Source organism: Rhineura floridana, chromosome 1, assembly GCF_030035675.1.
Source record: "Rhineura floridana isolate rRhiFlo1 chromosome 1, rRhiFlo1.hap2, whole genome shotgun sequence".
Lineage (NCBI taxonomy): Eukaryota > Metazoa > Chordata > Lepidosauria > Squamata > Rhineuridae > Rhineura > Rhineura floridana.
Genome location: NC_084480.1, coordinates 130,575,964 through 130,590,350, shown reverse-complemented (window position 1 = coordinate 130,590,350; position 14,387 = coordinate 130,575,964). Strand labels below are relative to the sequence as shown.

The window sequence follows — 14,387 nt, the reverse complement described above, 5'->3', positions numbered from 1 at the left end:
TTTAGGGGTGTTCAGGCCACTGGCTTTGGATCAAAGTCATTTCCTGAAATGCCCCCAAAAGTCCCATTTTTGGCCCTACCAATGTTGGAGCTCTAACACTGGTTGGGACAGGGCGCTAGAGAAGCTAGTTGCAGAGAGACCCTTCAACATTTGATCTCCCACTTCATGGTTGGAGTTGTCTCTTCTGTCAGGAGGGTAAATGTGACCTATCCTAGGATAACATCCCAGGAATCACAGGACTGCACCCTTAAGGGCTGTAGTTGAGAAATAAGCAATCTTACGCATATTTTATAAATTACTTCAGTGAATATCAGATTTCTTTACATTGCAAATTCACCCATCAAAAGTATTTCTGTTCATTATCAAAAGTGTTTCTTCTTTCAAATAACAAACCGTGATCCAAATAATTAGGGAAAGAAAAATTTACTAAAGCTTCCAATATATTAATACAAACAATGGTGTGTAAACAGAACATTCTTTTAAAAAAGTAAACTGTGTGTGTAAAAGTACTCAATAAACAAAAATCAAAGGCACCCCACTCCAAATGACATTTGAACAGGTTCCAATATTGCTGCAAGCCTTGAAAAAGTGGCCTACAGAATTGCCAGCATTTATATTGTGTAGTGTAGTTTTCTTGTCTGTAATTAGCTGCTGAATTACAGCTTAGACATTTTAAAGAAATGGTTTTCTGTAGAACCACAATCAAACATAAAGACAGACTAGACCTTCTGTGGTGAACATGTGGTAAGAACTCCATCTGTGTTACAGATTGCATCAGCTGTTTCTGTAAATTATCACCCACTGATCTCAGGAATTGCAAAAGAACAATGTTTTACAATGAAAACTTGTCTTTCCTTATGGAATAGAGGGGCACTCTTACTAAAAACTGGAACGCTTTTAAGTCTCCACTTTCAAAAAGTTAAGAACATGCTGGAAAGTCTCCCATTGAAATTAATGGGATGTGGAGCCTGATCCGATGCATATTTACCCAAAAGGAAGCCCAACTGGGGCAAATGTGCCTAGGCCTGTGGCATTAAAAGGACTTTCCTTTGGCTGCATCATGCCTAGTGAGTATTTTTCATCAGAAAACACAAGAAGGTTACTAAGAAGTTACCTAGTGAATATCTCATTAAGGGACAATTAACAAAGGAAGAAGATGTTTGGTAGTTTTCGTTTCTAAAATGTAAACGTATCAGGGGAGTAAGTGTAGAAAGGAGACCAATTTGATTATGAAAGGAAAGCCTCTTATGAATTGCCTTGTAAAGGTATTAGTAAAAGTCAGTTATGAAGACAGTCAAGCAGACTAATAAATATCTAAAGATACTGTTTTGGCCACACAAAAGTAAGGGCATAGAAGTGTTTGTTGAATAAAGGAAGGCTGCCAGGATTTCCTCTCATGTCTGAACAGAACTGTTCGATAACCTTCCCTGCAACATGAAAAAAAAGCTTTATCAAAAGGCCATCTTCATCTTCACAAGTCAATAATTACAGCAGCAAAAATGACCATCGTTATGATGGGCAGGTTTGCACATTTGCTTTGCAGGGAGGTGCAAAACTTCTGTCTGCACAGGCACCTCCTGAGATATCATTGATAATTTGATTTAACTAAATGTGTTACTTCACTAAAAACACCTCTTCAGTTGTTTACAAAGGGCAATCTAAAATATTTAAAATAAAACAAACATTAAAAACAAGCTTACATAACATTTTAAATTATAAATAACATCAGCAATTTTAAAACCATTATACATAATAAAATCACATGTTCAAATTACATGTCTGGGTAGTCTTGCTGAAACAAAAAAGTGTTTTAACAGGTGCCAAAAACTAAAATGAAGGCGCCTGCCTAATATTAATGGGTAGGAGTTCCAAAGACTTGGTGTTGCCACACTGAAGGATTGAATCCTTCCAAGTTTGGAACAAATATTATGTGGCATTTGTAAAAGTGCCATTTCTGCATCTGGAAGTGGGCTGGCAGGAGGGCTAGATTCCTCAGTGCCAGGTATGGAAAGTATACTTTGCCCTCAGAACAACAGGATCCCCAAGTGCAGTAGTTTACTCCTCCCCCCATAATCATAAGAGCAGGTAACAACCAGTCACTCATTTTAAATAAATTAACACTGCGCTCAGGGTTATCAGTGGGGTGAGTGTTAAACCTGATCCCTTCCCCTAGTGACCAGTCATTAAAGATCAAGCCTAATCCTGCCTGCAAAGTCCAGTCCTGGTTCCTTGTGAAGTCCAGGGATGCTTCTAGACAACTTGCTTACTGAGCATTCATCCTGATCTGTTTGCAGGGAGATTAGACAAGTTAGCTATTTAATGAGTATTCACTCTGATTTCTTTGGGGAGAGGCTAGACAACACTGCATCAAAGCAAATGTTACCCCAAACTTTCCACTGCAGTTTCCCATCACTTTCCAATCTGAATTATGTGAGCTTCCACCTGCACTCTGAAATAATACATTTTATAAATAGGTTTACTTCCTCATCCGCTCTTTGTCAGAACTACAGTAAAACGCTGTAAGGCCCTAATGTAGATTCTAAGGATATCCTTTATGGTTTATGCCCAAGGGATGTGTGCCTACTGCAACTTTTAATTTTTCTTCTTTGATCAACAACTCGTGCCACATTAAAAATTGCTTATGTAACTCAAAAGTATTTTGCAATACAGCAAAGGGTGTGTGTATCTGCTATTTGAGAAACAGAAGCCCGCAAACGTGTATATTTCGTTTCATGTACTCCAGGGTTCATTAGATCCTGGCCTATGCTCTTAAGAGAGGTACAAGATTCTGCAAGGATCATACCTGTCTTCAGAGCAATGCACAGGACCTGGGCTCCCGAAATGGGTTGCTTCCAGCAGGAATGCCAATGAGCAAGGCATCTTTGCAAGCATTCTGCATACAGTATTGCTGAAGCTCTGCAGCTGCCTGAGAAACCTGGACAAGAGAAAGCACAAACAGAAGAACTTAACAGAGGAATCTTCTTTTTAGAAGTCACCATAGAATTTCTGAGCATTATCCTGTTTTCCCAAAGCCACTTCTATTATCCAAGAGTCCATTTCTTTTTCATATTAGCTGATGCACTTCAGAACAGAAGTCACAAAACTCCAAGTTCATCCATGGAAACCAACATTCAACAGGTTTTAAAGGATTATTTCCTTGTACAAAGCATAAATTACCTGTGGATTTTATTCTTATGGAATATAGTGACAGCTATTAGCATAAATGCCTAGGCTAAGTAAGCTTGTTTATTTCTGGCAGAGCTCCTGCACTTTTAACAACTGCCGAAACAATAAAATGCAATAAGAGCCCTGCTAGTCATCTAGTTTAGCACCGTTTCCAACAGAGGTCAACTAGATGCCCCCAGGTAGCAGAGAAAGAGGGCATGAATAGCCCTCCCTGTTCTCCCCAACAATCAATATTCAGAGATACGTGTAGTCATCATCCATGCCCTATTTCCACTGACAAGTAGGACCTGCAATAAAATGCAGCCACTCCATTCTATTCCCCCTCCCCTCAGTTTTCCATCTCATCCCCCTCCCTCAAAAACCAGTCAACATTCCATTCCCACTGAGTACTCTCAATTCTCACTGGGTGTTTGTGTGTATTTAAAAGCCAGTTTCTCTTATGCTCCCACGTCTCAATGATATTTTGCACTTCTGCAAACTTTGGGGATTCCCCAAGATTGCTGATACCTCCCCTCTTTTGCATCAGTGGGGCTTTTTGGCTATAAAAGCAACAGCACCCACAGCCTGAACATTGGAAATAGAAAGAACTATAGAAATAGCCATAGCCAACAAGAATCAATCTAACAATGTCATTGAATATGAATGCTAAACCTGTATCTGAACCAAAGTCTGGAAGACTCAAGAGCAGGGTTGATAAAAATAAATGATGTTTTAATTTTTTTTAAAAAAAAATCTGTTTTTAATTAATTTTTAAAATTTAAATTGGATTTCAAACTTTTCTTAAAACAATTAGTAAAAAAGAGCCTAGGTCAAAGATATCATCATGAACACTAATTATACAACTTCTAATTATATTCTTTGAATAAGTTAACAGCAGTTTATGGAGACGGAAGGTATCCTGAACAGTCCTATTCTGCAGGTGGTGTACAAGAAATGCAGGCTCTGCCTTTCTCTAAGTCCAAAGACAGAGAAGGGCAATGAGAGAGAATTTTGGGAGATGGAGTAGAAGTGAACAAGAGGAGACCACTGAAGTGGTAATCCAGCTCTTAACAGCCTCTTCTGCAGGTGTAGAATTTTCTTTCTTTCTCTGGACTAATTCATTCTAAATTGAGAAATAAATTTGGAACTGAAAAAGCTGGAAAGCTTGTTTATTGACTTTTCCAGACAATAAACAAGGTAGACAAAGGTGAAGAGACTGAACTCACCCAATATTTTAAGTTTCCATGTTGACTTGGTTGAAATTGCCTACATTTTATTTTTAAAGAACTTTAAAAACTTCTTATCTAAAAACTGAAATAGTTAACCATTCAAAAGTCCATGTATATGTTTTGTAAATGATGTTTGTTGTTTGTTGAAGAAAACTAACCAGAAAAATAAACAATCTTGTTAGCACAATTTAAAAGCCTGCTTGGTGGTGGAGATTCTGGCACATCATGACAAAAATCTCATGATTAATTGAACAGTTGGAGCTGATTCATCTCCTGAATGACTTCACAAGTTCATTCTGCTTATTATATGACCAAATTGTCATCCCATTTTTTGATGAAAATTAACCTGAAAACAATTCAGAATAATTGCTTAGTGTATACCTACCTTTCTAATGAAAACTACATCTCTGAATATGTATTAAGGTTATATTAAACAATAATCTACTATTAAAAACTGATGATTAAATAGAATTTTCACTAGTGATTTCAACTGTGATTTAAATAATTAAAATTGAGTCCTTCAGAGAAGCGATTTAAATCATTATTTAAATCGGTTTGATTTAAATCGGTTTGATTTAAATCAAATCAACCCTCCTCAGAAGTACATATGGCAGTACCAACACTTCAAAACTACAGCAATAGCTTCTGGCTGGGAATGAATATTGGTCCTTACATTCTTTTTTTAAAAAATGGTTGTTCTTTCATATTTATGTTAGCAAACAGAACTAGGCAGAATGTTGTGTTGAGGATCAAAGGGTCCCACTGCTTTCATTAGTTTATTGGTGGACAGCCAGATTTGGGGTGGGGGACGAGATGGAAGGCACAAGGGCAGGATCTATTAACTTCTCTCTGGTCCCAATATGGAAGACTTGAGTCCACCTGTCTGTGTTAATACTTCCCTTCAGGACATGGGTCAGTCTGCTGTTGAGACGATGTTACCACTATAGCAGTGGTTCCTCAATCCCCCCCCAAGACCACTTGAAAATTGTTGAGGGTCTTGGTTAGGCCTGTTGTTCTGCAATTGTAATGTCCCGTGCTAGATCCTAAAGTATTTTTTAAAAATTATATGGAATTCAAATTTAAATACAATAAAATACAGTAAGAAATAAAAGAAGCAATAAAAATATAATTAAAAATCAATATGTATATTTGAGAGTGACTCATACGCCTGTTAAAGTTCTTCAGTGTTCTGTGTAACATTTGTCAGTTTGATGAGTCTTAGGGTGGCTTTGGTGTCCATCCTGCTTCTTTCTTTGGATTTGAGAGTGCTCTCCCTTAGCTGCAGCTTCTTTTTCTTGCTGCTTCCTTCATTCCTGCTTACTGACTCTCTGCTTCTTTCACAGGCCTTGTCATCCTCTTTTTTCCCACTTGGGACCTTCCCTTGTCTTGCTGCCAATCGCGGTTTTATTCCTCTGAGGAAGTCAGCACCTCCTCCCCCACACACACCCTGGTCACGTCTGGGGCGGCCACTAGGTTTGAAGAACAGAGCAGCAGCCATGCTCACTCGCCTTTACACACAGACACAGCTGCTGCGCCTGCCACTCTTTGCGCGTGCGCGCGCACACACTCACACCACATTCTTCACGCACATGTTGCTATGTAGCTGTGGACTCCCTGAATGAAGCTCATGGACCACACTTTGGGAACCCCTACACAAGAGTATATTGGCTCACATCCATCCCTTATTACACTGAGGCACAATCGAATGGCAAATTCTCCTGGACAAGCTCTGCTGAAATGAATGAAAGTTGTGCAAGGGCAAGACAGGGCTCTTGTGCAACTCCCATTCATTTCACTGTGCACAGTAAAACATATTATTTACTTAGAACGTGCCTAAAGTTTTCTCGGTGCGACATAAAGATTAAAAAGTAACACAATCCCTGCCCAGAGGCTTATAATATGCAATGCTAGTCCTACTCAGAGTAGACTCATGGAAGTTAACAGACATGGCTAGCTTCAGTTCCTTAATTTCAGTGCATCTACTCTGCATAGACTTAGTTGACTACAATCCTTATAATCTAATGGACACAAAAAAGGGGAGAAAATAAATGGGAACAGGACTGAAGCAAATACAAGCACCATTTCTTTGCAAAGTTACATAAATTGTTTCACTCGCATTTCACTGAATGGTCACTGAGATTCTGGAGGACCCACATGGAAGCTAGTCCCAAATGAGTGAATGCAGGGTTTTATGTTGTCTGTCTCACCTTTCCAATTTGCTGATGTAGCGTACCTCGCACCTCTCCCTTTCTCATCTCCCACGCTGTCAAAATTTAGACAGTAAGTTCCTCGAGGCAGAGAACTTGTCTTCCCCTGCCATCCTATGTAAATAATACAATGACAGCACAGAGCCTGTCACACTAGACATTGGCAAAGTGGCCTTTAAAAGACTCTCTGACATATAACATCTCCTCTTAAGCACTTAATGCCTGTTGCTGTTCACCCTGGAAAGGAAAAGATCAAAGAACTCCTTTCCTATGCTTTTGCTCAGCAGTTGATAGATGGCTATGCTCTAACTTCATTGTCAGAGATGGTGTGCTGGGAATCGCAAGTGAGGAGAGTGCTCTTGGGCTCAGGTCCTGCTCTGGAGTTTCCCACAGGCATCTGGATGGCCAAAGTGCGGACGGAATACTGGACTGGATGGGCCATGGGCGTGATCCAGCAGGCACTTCTTATGTGGGCAGAGCCAATGTTTTTGGCTCTTCAGCCCTTGCTCAATTCCATGCAATATATAACCCCCTCTTAAAATGTTGTTGTTGACCAGGCCTAAGTCCATCCTTGTGCAGCTTGGGAACAAAATGCCCGATGCAATCACCCTCCCTACCGATGAGAGGAATTCATTCCCGCTTCCTGTGCATCGCTCCATGAATAATAGGTGCTGTAGCTTTTTACTAGGACAACAGACAGGCCTGAGTGGTGCTGACTTAGGAACAGGTGATACGATGAGAATAAATGGAGCATGATGAAAAAATAAATTAATAACCTTTAAGACCTGTAACTCTCCTAGCAGCTAGGCATATTTTCATTGCAAAAAGACAGCAGAAGAAGAGAGAGTGGTAAGGTCCGTTGATTAGCAAATTATTTTACTGCTCTGTAGCCTGAGCCTTGGTTGAATGTTGCACAGATATTGAATGGAATTAATCTGAATAGAAAGCAAATGCAAAGCTTTGGAAATACGCAGTGGGGAGTTGAATATACTGTGGCAGTATTCTCTCACAAAATCCTGCCACTCTATACTCCTGCATTAGTTCCAAAGCTTTGAATTTGCTTTACATTAAAATAAATGAAATATAGTAAATAGTTAAAATTGTAATTTTTTTAAAAAAGCAATAAAATAAGGCATGGGCAGATTTCATTGCATCCCACTTTCTTCAGGTGCCGGTTGAGGTGCAGGTAGTGGTGTTTTATAGTCATTGTCTGTGGCCTCACATAACAAAAATTAATGGGGATCTTCTGCATTATTTATATTGCATTCTACAGCTCTAAGGAAATGTCCTTCCATTTCTTCATTAGCTACAATGACATGAATTTGACCAGAATCCAAAAAATGACCCAGGTCATACTTCCATCATCCAAACTCTTCCTAGCGTGGCAGTTACTGGGTAGAATGGCAAGGGAGAGGTCACTTGAGGCAGAGAAATCTAGGTAAAAAGGATTTCTATGGTGTTACCCATGGTGATGTGGTTGCAGGAAGGGGGCTCCCTGCCCTTCCCCCCCAACGTCTAGATTTAGAAATCTCAGGTTGGTGCCTTTCTATCACACACTTGCCCATGGAACTATAGGTGCCACAACACCTAGAAATGAAGCACAAATTCTCACTGAATTTAAGACTATCAGACTGGGCAATACTGAGAGTGGGGCACCATATAGAGAAGGGGGCGGTCCCACCCCAGTGTTTCAGACCACTGATACCCCAGTGTTTCAGACCACTGATACCCCAGTTTCACTATTTCTCAGGTTCACTAGTATATCTGGTTATAAAAGTATAAGCATGCTAAATTCTCTTCAAAATTGCAACCATGTATTTATCTTTTAAAAAATGTTTATTTTTAAAAAAATATTAAACAATAAAACAGCTCTTGCATTTTGGTATTTAAATGATCATGCTGAGTGTTCAGAAAGATGCAACCGACCAGTTGGATATATTCAAGAGTGAATTACAAAAGAATGCATTTGAGCCACACAGTAAATATTGTCCGCAGCACGGCAAAGCTTTAAAGGGTGGCAACAGCTGATGGTTACACTGGACAAGATACCAGGTGATCTGTGTGGTCATTTTTGTTTGTTTTTAGTTCAAAGCAGCTGCTGGGGAGGAATATGTTGGATCTTGGGAGTGGCACTGCAGGAGGGGGTGCTTAATCCTTTTCCAATCAAAATTGCCCCTCCAAAACTGCTGTTTGACCCACCTACTTGCATGGTTTCTCTAGCAAAGGGATGAGGAACTGGCCAGTAGGCCAGATCATTATCTCCCACACAGGGCAGTCCACCTGTCAATCACCTGATGCCAGGTGACCCATTTTTGGCCGCACAATTGGGGCCTAGCATGGCATATGGCAACCTGGGTAGGGGATTAGGCCTGGGAATTAGCCAGGGGAAGGAGAAAGGTTCCCTCCCACGACCCTGTTCCCCAAACCTGATTCAGAGTTCCATGGCTGCTTCGAACTGAAACAATCAAGGAACTCTCATTACATTTGGCTCTAGGTGTCTTCTACAGTAAAGGAAATCAGAACTGGTGGGGTAAGGGAAAAGATGAAGCACGGGCATTTCCCCCCCATGACAGCTCTAAAGCGATAAACTAGGGATGGGTATTCTGTGGCTTTCCAGATGTTGAACTCTAGCTCCCATCAGCCCCAGCCAGCACGGCTGATGGTCAAGGATGATGCGAGTTGAAGTCTAGCATCATCTGGAGTGCCATAGGCTCCCATTTCTGTTGTAAACTATTTCCTTGAAATGGCATGGCAATGGCAACGGCAACTTACCTTCACTGAAATCTTCTTTAAGCAATGAAAAATCAACAACATGGGAGGCCACAAATTCCCCAGCTGCCCTTAGGCAAATTACTCTCTTTCAGTCTCATTTGTAACACAGAATTAGTAGCAGTCTACTTCGCAGGGCTGTTGTGAAAACACAGATACAGGCTATAAAGTAGACTGTGTATTAAATGCTCTAAATTGCTTATTATTAGTGTCGTTGTCATCATCTATATAGCAGCTTCAGTATACATGGATCCCTATGGGGAGCATGAGCATAGACAAATCTGTGCCCCATGGAGTTAACAATCTGAAGTTTGACAGTGGGAAGAAACAACAGAAGGGGAGGAATGGCAGAGGCAAGAAGGGATTGTGAATGTTGAGTGGGCCAATGAATACTTCATGTTAATGAATAATATATAAGTGATTAATAACAATAAAAGACAGCTACATCATTCTCCTGGCTCCAATTAGCTGTGCAAATACCAGCAGGGAAAGTTCCATTTTCCCAGCTGCCTGTTTTAAAATAAATGACTATCTTATCCTATGTTTTCCTGCCAGACCAATTCAAGTGTGAGGTTGTGAGAACTCAGTATCCCCCGGGCACGAAGGTCTCTGAATGGAAGGTACAGTAGTAAGTCACCAAACCAGAGAGAGAGAGAGAGAGAGAGAGAGAGAGAGAGAGAGAGAGAGAGAGAGAGAGAGAGAGAGAGAGAGAGAGAGAGAGACATTACAGCTGCATTTACATGTCAGCTTGTACATCTAGAAATAGAGGCTATGCCCAGCACCGGGCACCACGAATAGCATGGCTGAGTAGCTAAACTTTGACTCTGCCACACTCGATTGTCAACAATTCAAGCTAAACATTGGAAGCTGCCCACTGGCACATTTTCTTCCGTGTCTCCTTATTCTGTGATCAGTCTCAAAAGGCATGAGCGCTACAGTTCTCCCGTCTCCAAAGCCTGAGATTCAAGAGAAGGAGCTTGGTGATGCCACAAAATATTAGGAGGGTTGCTACCTCTTGAAAGAAAAAGAATCGGATCTGTAGGTTGAGCCAGTGAGCACTGCTCAGTGGTCAAGGGATGGACCTCAGTAGCAAAGGGGAGGAGCTAGAAAAAGGTCCAGCAAAATGGGGAAGACAGTGTTTCCCCCGTGACTTTTTAAGGAAAGCAGAAAACCGCTTGCAAGTAATGAGCGAGGTGCTTTTCTCACAACTCCATGTGCTTCTCTGTTACATAGGAGCCTTATACTGAGAGAGACTATTGGTCCATGTAGCTCAGTGTTGTCCACACTGACTGGCAGTGGCTCTCTGGCATTTCAGACAAGAGACATTCTGCTGGGACCTTCTGCATGCAGAGCAGATCCTCTGCCACCAACCTACAGCCCTTCCCTACGCTCTTGTCCTTAGGATCTTAGGAGGGATGTTTACATCTGGCGCACTTGTACAGCAGGTAGCAACACATCTTAAAAAGACTTTAAAAAGCACCATAAAATAAGGGATTTAGTTAAGAGGAAGAAGTGGAGCTGTACAATCAAGCATTATTTAAATCCATTATCTTTCTTTAGGTACAGTGAAAGCACTTAAAGCTTGCAAGTATACAAAAGTAACTCGCTGCCCCCACTGCAAAAAACCCTAATCCCTCTATATTTGTACATCAATATCTCCTCCCCCAACCCTTTTTTAAAAAAAATGAACTAACTCTTCTAGTTTTTAAAGATTGCCTGTGTGGTCACCTGGAATCAATTCTACTCCCCATGTCTGAAACCCTGGAATGCCGCTCCCAGTCAATACTGAGCTGTGGGTAATACTGTGGACAATACTGAGCTAGATGGATCAGTGGCCTGACTTTGTACAAGGCACCTTCCTATGATCTCATGATTTTACACAAAGGCCATTCCTGTTGACAAACATTGTGAGCCTCTTCCATGATCACAAATTAGGAGCGCTGTAACTTGTTCCTCCTGTCTAAAGGGCTCATCCTTGGGAACAAAGGGGTATTTCAAAAGGTGGATCCAGAGAGGCGGCCAAAACAGGGTGAGAGAGCTTAAGCTCAGCTGCTGTCAGAAAAGAAAAATCCTGAACCACCTTAAACAATACAGACTTCATGATATAGTCTTTGTCCTGTCCACAGCCTGCTCCAATCTAGAAAAGGCAGCAGTCACACATTACCTAGGTAAGGGTTACCTAAAACAAAAGGGGACTACAGCCATAGTCAGCTCTTTTATACGCAGCATTTCCCACAAATATTTTGTGCTCAAAGCATTTCACAGAATACATAATTTAAATACAATGTCCATTTTTTTCAAAAACAAATTATAATACACTACAATATAATGCTGATTGGCGGTTGGCCAATTAACAGCTTATTTATAACATACCAAAAGTTTAAATGAGTATAAGGCATACCAGTAGGTCAGTGAACAACACCCAAATGCCAATGAACGTCAGCGTTGTACCCACATTCAGCAATCCATTCGGCAATTCGTATTAAGAGATCTAACAAAGTTATTTCCCCCATATCAAAAACTAGGCGCAAAAGAGGAAAATATAAAGCTTTTATTAATAAATTTAAAAAAACCAAGTTACCCTTAGCAGTAACCGCCTTCAACCAAGCCCAGGGGCCTCGTACTGTATTATTATACACAAATATAGCCAAGATCGTCAAATAAAGCCCCACTTTTGTAAGAAGAGACCCTCTCCGGCCCCTTTCTCCGGGTTGCCAGCGAGCCAGCAACGGCCTATTGCCGACCGCTGAAAAAGCAAACAGCTTTTCTTGTGCGTTTTGATACAGGCCAAGAGAATCTCTCGCGGCAATCCAGATTCCTGGAAAAGGATAAAGTCTCTAGAGAAGACCCTAATTTGCGTCCAGCGAGTCCCCTCCTCTCATAGGCTCAGCTACGAAAAACAAAAAGACAAGAAAAGGGATTCTTAAGGGAAGCCTTCCCGGCTATACAAAGACAAAGGAAGCCTTGGGATGCCGCCCAGCTGGGGGCAACAAAGGGAAAAGGCGGCCGATCTTTCTTCCTCTCTCCTAACTGCGAGCAGCAACCGAACCATGTTCACCTCCCCGGAGTTTTCTTGCTGGCCCTCCCGCCCTTTGAAGCGTGGCAACCCGAGCTTGGCTGCCTGGCTGGCTTACCCGGATCCTTTCCATGCCCGCCTCCAGCTTCAGCTGCTCCACCAGGCGCTGCATGGTGCTGAGGCTGCAGTTGGAAGACATGCTGGCGGCTGGCCGACCTCGGGGCTCTGGAGCGCGCGACACCGGACCTCCAGCGCGAGCCCCGGGCGAAGCTCGCCTCGCGACGCAAGAGATGAGCGCGAAAGGGGAGGAGGCAGCAGCGCCCTTAGCTCCCTCCCCTCTTTCCAGCCGGCTCTGCGCCTCTCTGGCCGACCGAGAAGCAAAGCGACCGGTTGGCAGCGGCGAAGAGCGCCTGGGGGTCCAGAACGACACCCGCGAGGCCGTCTCCAAATGTACAGGCCCGCCCAGGATGAGCCTGAAGGAAACCCGGCAACCAGCAGCCTGAGCCCCAAAGTGATTCCCGGGCCTCCTAAAAACTCAACCGCATTTCTTCATCCGGAAGACTCTGGGGAGAAATTTCGAATTATAGCCGCTTTAAACCTAGAGATACCTGAAAGATGTGGGGAGAAGTACATGCCTGAGGCAAGGGACGTGGGCGTCCGGGGAGGTCCCCAGTGAGGCAGTCCCCCCAACCATAATGTCCAGATTCCATTTTTTAAGTTAAATTTCTAGCATTTGTAGTACCTGAGATAGGAGGGAAAATGTACAGGCACGATTCTTTTCATATTTGTCTGTCTGTCTGTCTCTCTCTGTACGTAGCTAAGTTGCTTCCCCCCCTTTCAGTGTTTTATTTTGCTTCCCCCGCAGAAAAAAATGTGCAGAGGGAAGGCGGGTCACATCTGACCCAGCAATACAGTACGCATGAAAGCCAAATCCCATTGAGGTTGCAATGGTATACTCACCAGGGCATAAGTTCCTTTGAACACAATTTTATTTATTTATTTATTACATTTATATCCCACCTTTCTTCCAAGGAGGTCAAGGTGGTGTGCAAACATGATTCTCTTCCTATTTTTTCCTCACAACAACCCTGTGTGGGAGGTTCAGCTGAGAGAGAGTGAGTGGCCCAAGATCACCCAATAAGCTTCATGGCTGAGTGAGGGGGATTCAAACTGTTCTTTCAGGTCATAGCCCAACACTCTTACCATTACATGACACTGGCTGTCTAATATGAGACTTACTTAAGAGAAGACATGTACAGGACTACATCACAAAGAAGTTGTTTAAGGTAAGTGGGGGTGCAGCCTTGACCCTGCTTCTCAGTCTCTCAGTAGGTTTTGATACCATTGATCATGGTATCCTTCTGGGCTGGCTTTGTGGGATGGGTATTGGGGCACTGTGTTACACTGGTTCTGGTCCTACCTACTTGGTCAAGGCCAGAGAATGGCGTTGGAAGAGTGCTTATCGGTCGCCTGGTAGTTATGCTATGGAGTGCCTCAAGGCACTGTTTCATCCACAGTGTTAATTAACATCTATATGAAGCACATGGGGAGCAGTCAGTAGGAGATTTGGGGCAGGGTGCCATCAGACATTCACATTGTTTTTCCATAACACTTGAATCAGGAGAGGCCTTGCAGGTCCTGCACCAGTGCCTGGATGCAGTGGTGAGCTTGACAAGGGAAAATGAACTGAGCTTGAATCCTGACAAAACAGAGCCCGTGTGGCTAAGTAGTTCTAGGTCCAAGAAATGGGCCAATTGCTTGCCCTGGATGGAGTTGCATTCCTTTTGAAGTAGCAGGTGTTCAGCCTGGGATACTCCTGGATCCAGCTTTGTCACAGAAAGCCTTGATGGCTAGGAGCAGGAGTGTAGTGGTCCAGAGTCGCAGGGGGTCTTAGATCCCTTATTTGGGTGGGGTAGGGTCCCTATGTCTTCAGTGACCTTTCTTGCTGTTTGGGGCCAGTCAGAGTGAAAGCAGGTGAGTCAGCCACTGAGAAGATTCTTT

General features: G+C 42.5%; 1 protein-coding gene across 1 annotated transcript; it reads right to left on the bottom strand.

Moving 5' to 3' along the window:
* Window positions 1-407: 407 nt before the first annotated feature.
* On the bottom strand, window positions 408-12,739 carry GNG10 (G protein subunit gamma 10). Its single transcript, XM_061632150.1, has 3 exons — window positions 12,505-12,739; window positions 2,804-2,935; window positions 408-1,427 (listed from the first exon to the last, which is right to left on the bottom strand). The coding sequence occupies exons 1-2, from the start codon at window positions 12,583-12,585 to the stop codon at window positions 2,810-2,812; spliced, it is 207 nt and encodes a 68-aa protein (XP_061488134.1). The 5' UTR covers window positions 12,586-12,739; the 3' UTR covers window positions 408-1,427; window positions 2,804-2,809.
* Window positions 12,740-14,387: the final 1,648 nt, after the last annotated feature.

Excerpts from the sequence above, each read along its gene's own strand:
- GNG10 (XM_061632150.1), bottom strand. The coding sequence starts at position 12,585 with ATGTCTTCCAACTGCAGCCTCAGCACCATGCAGCGCCTGGTGGAGCAG. Across the intron at positions 2,936-12,504 it reads CGGGCATGGAAAGGATCCGG|GTTTCTCAGGCAGCTGCAGA; the intron begins GTAAGCCAGCCA and ends TCTCTTGTCCAG.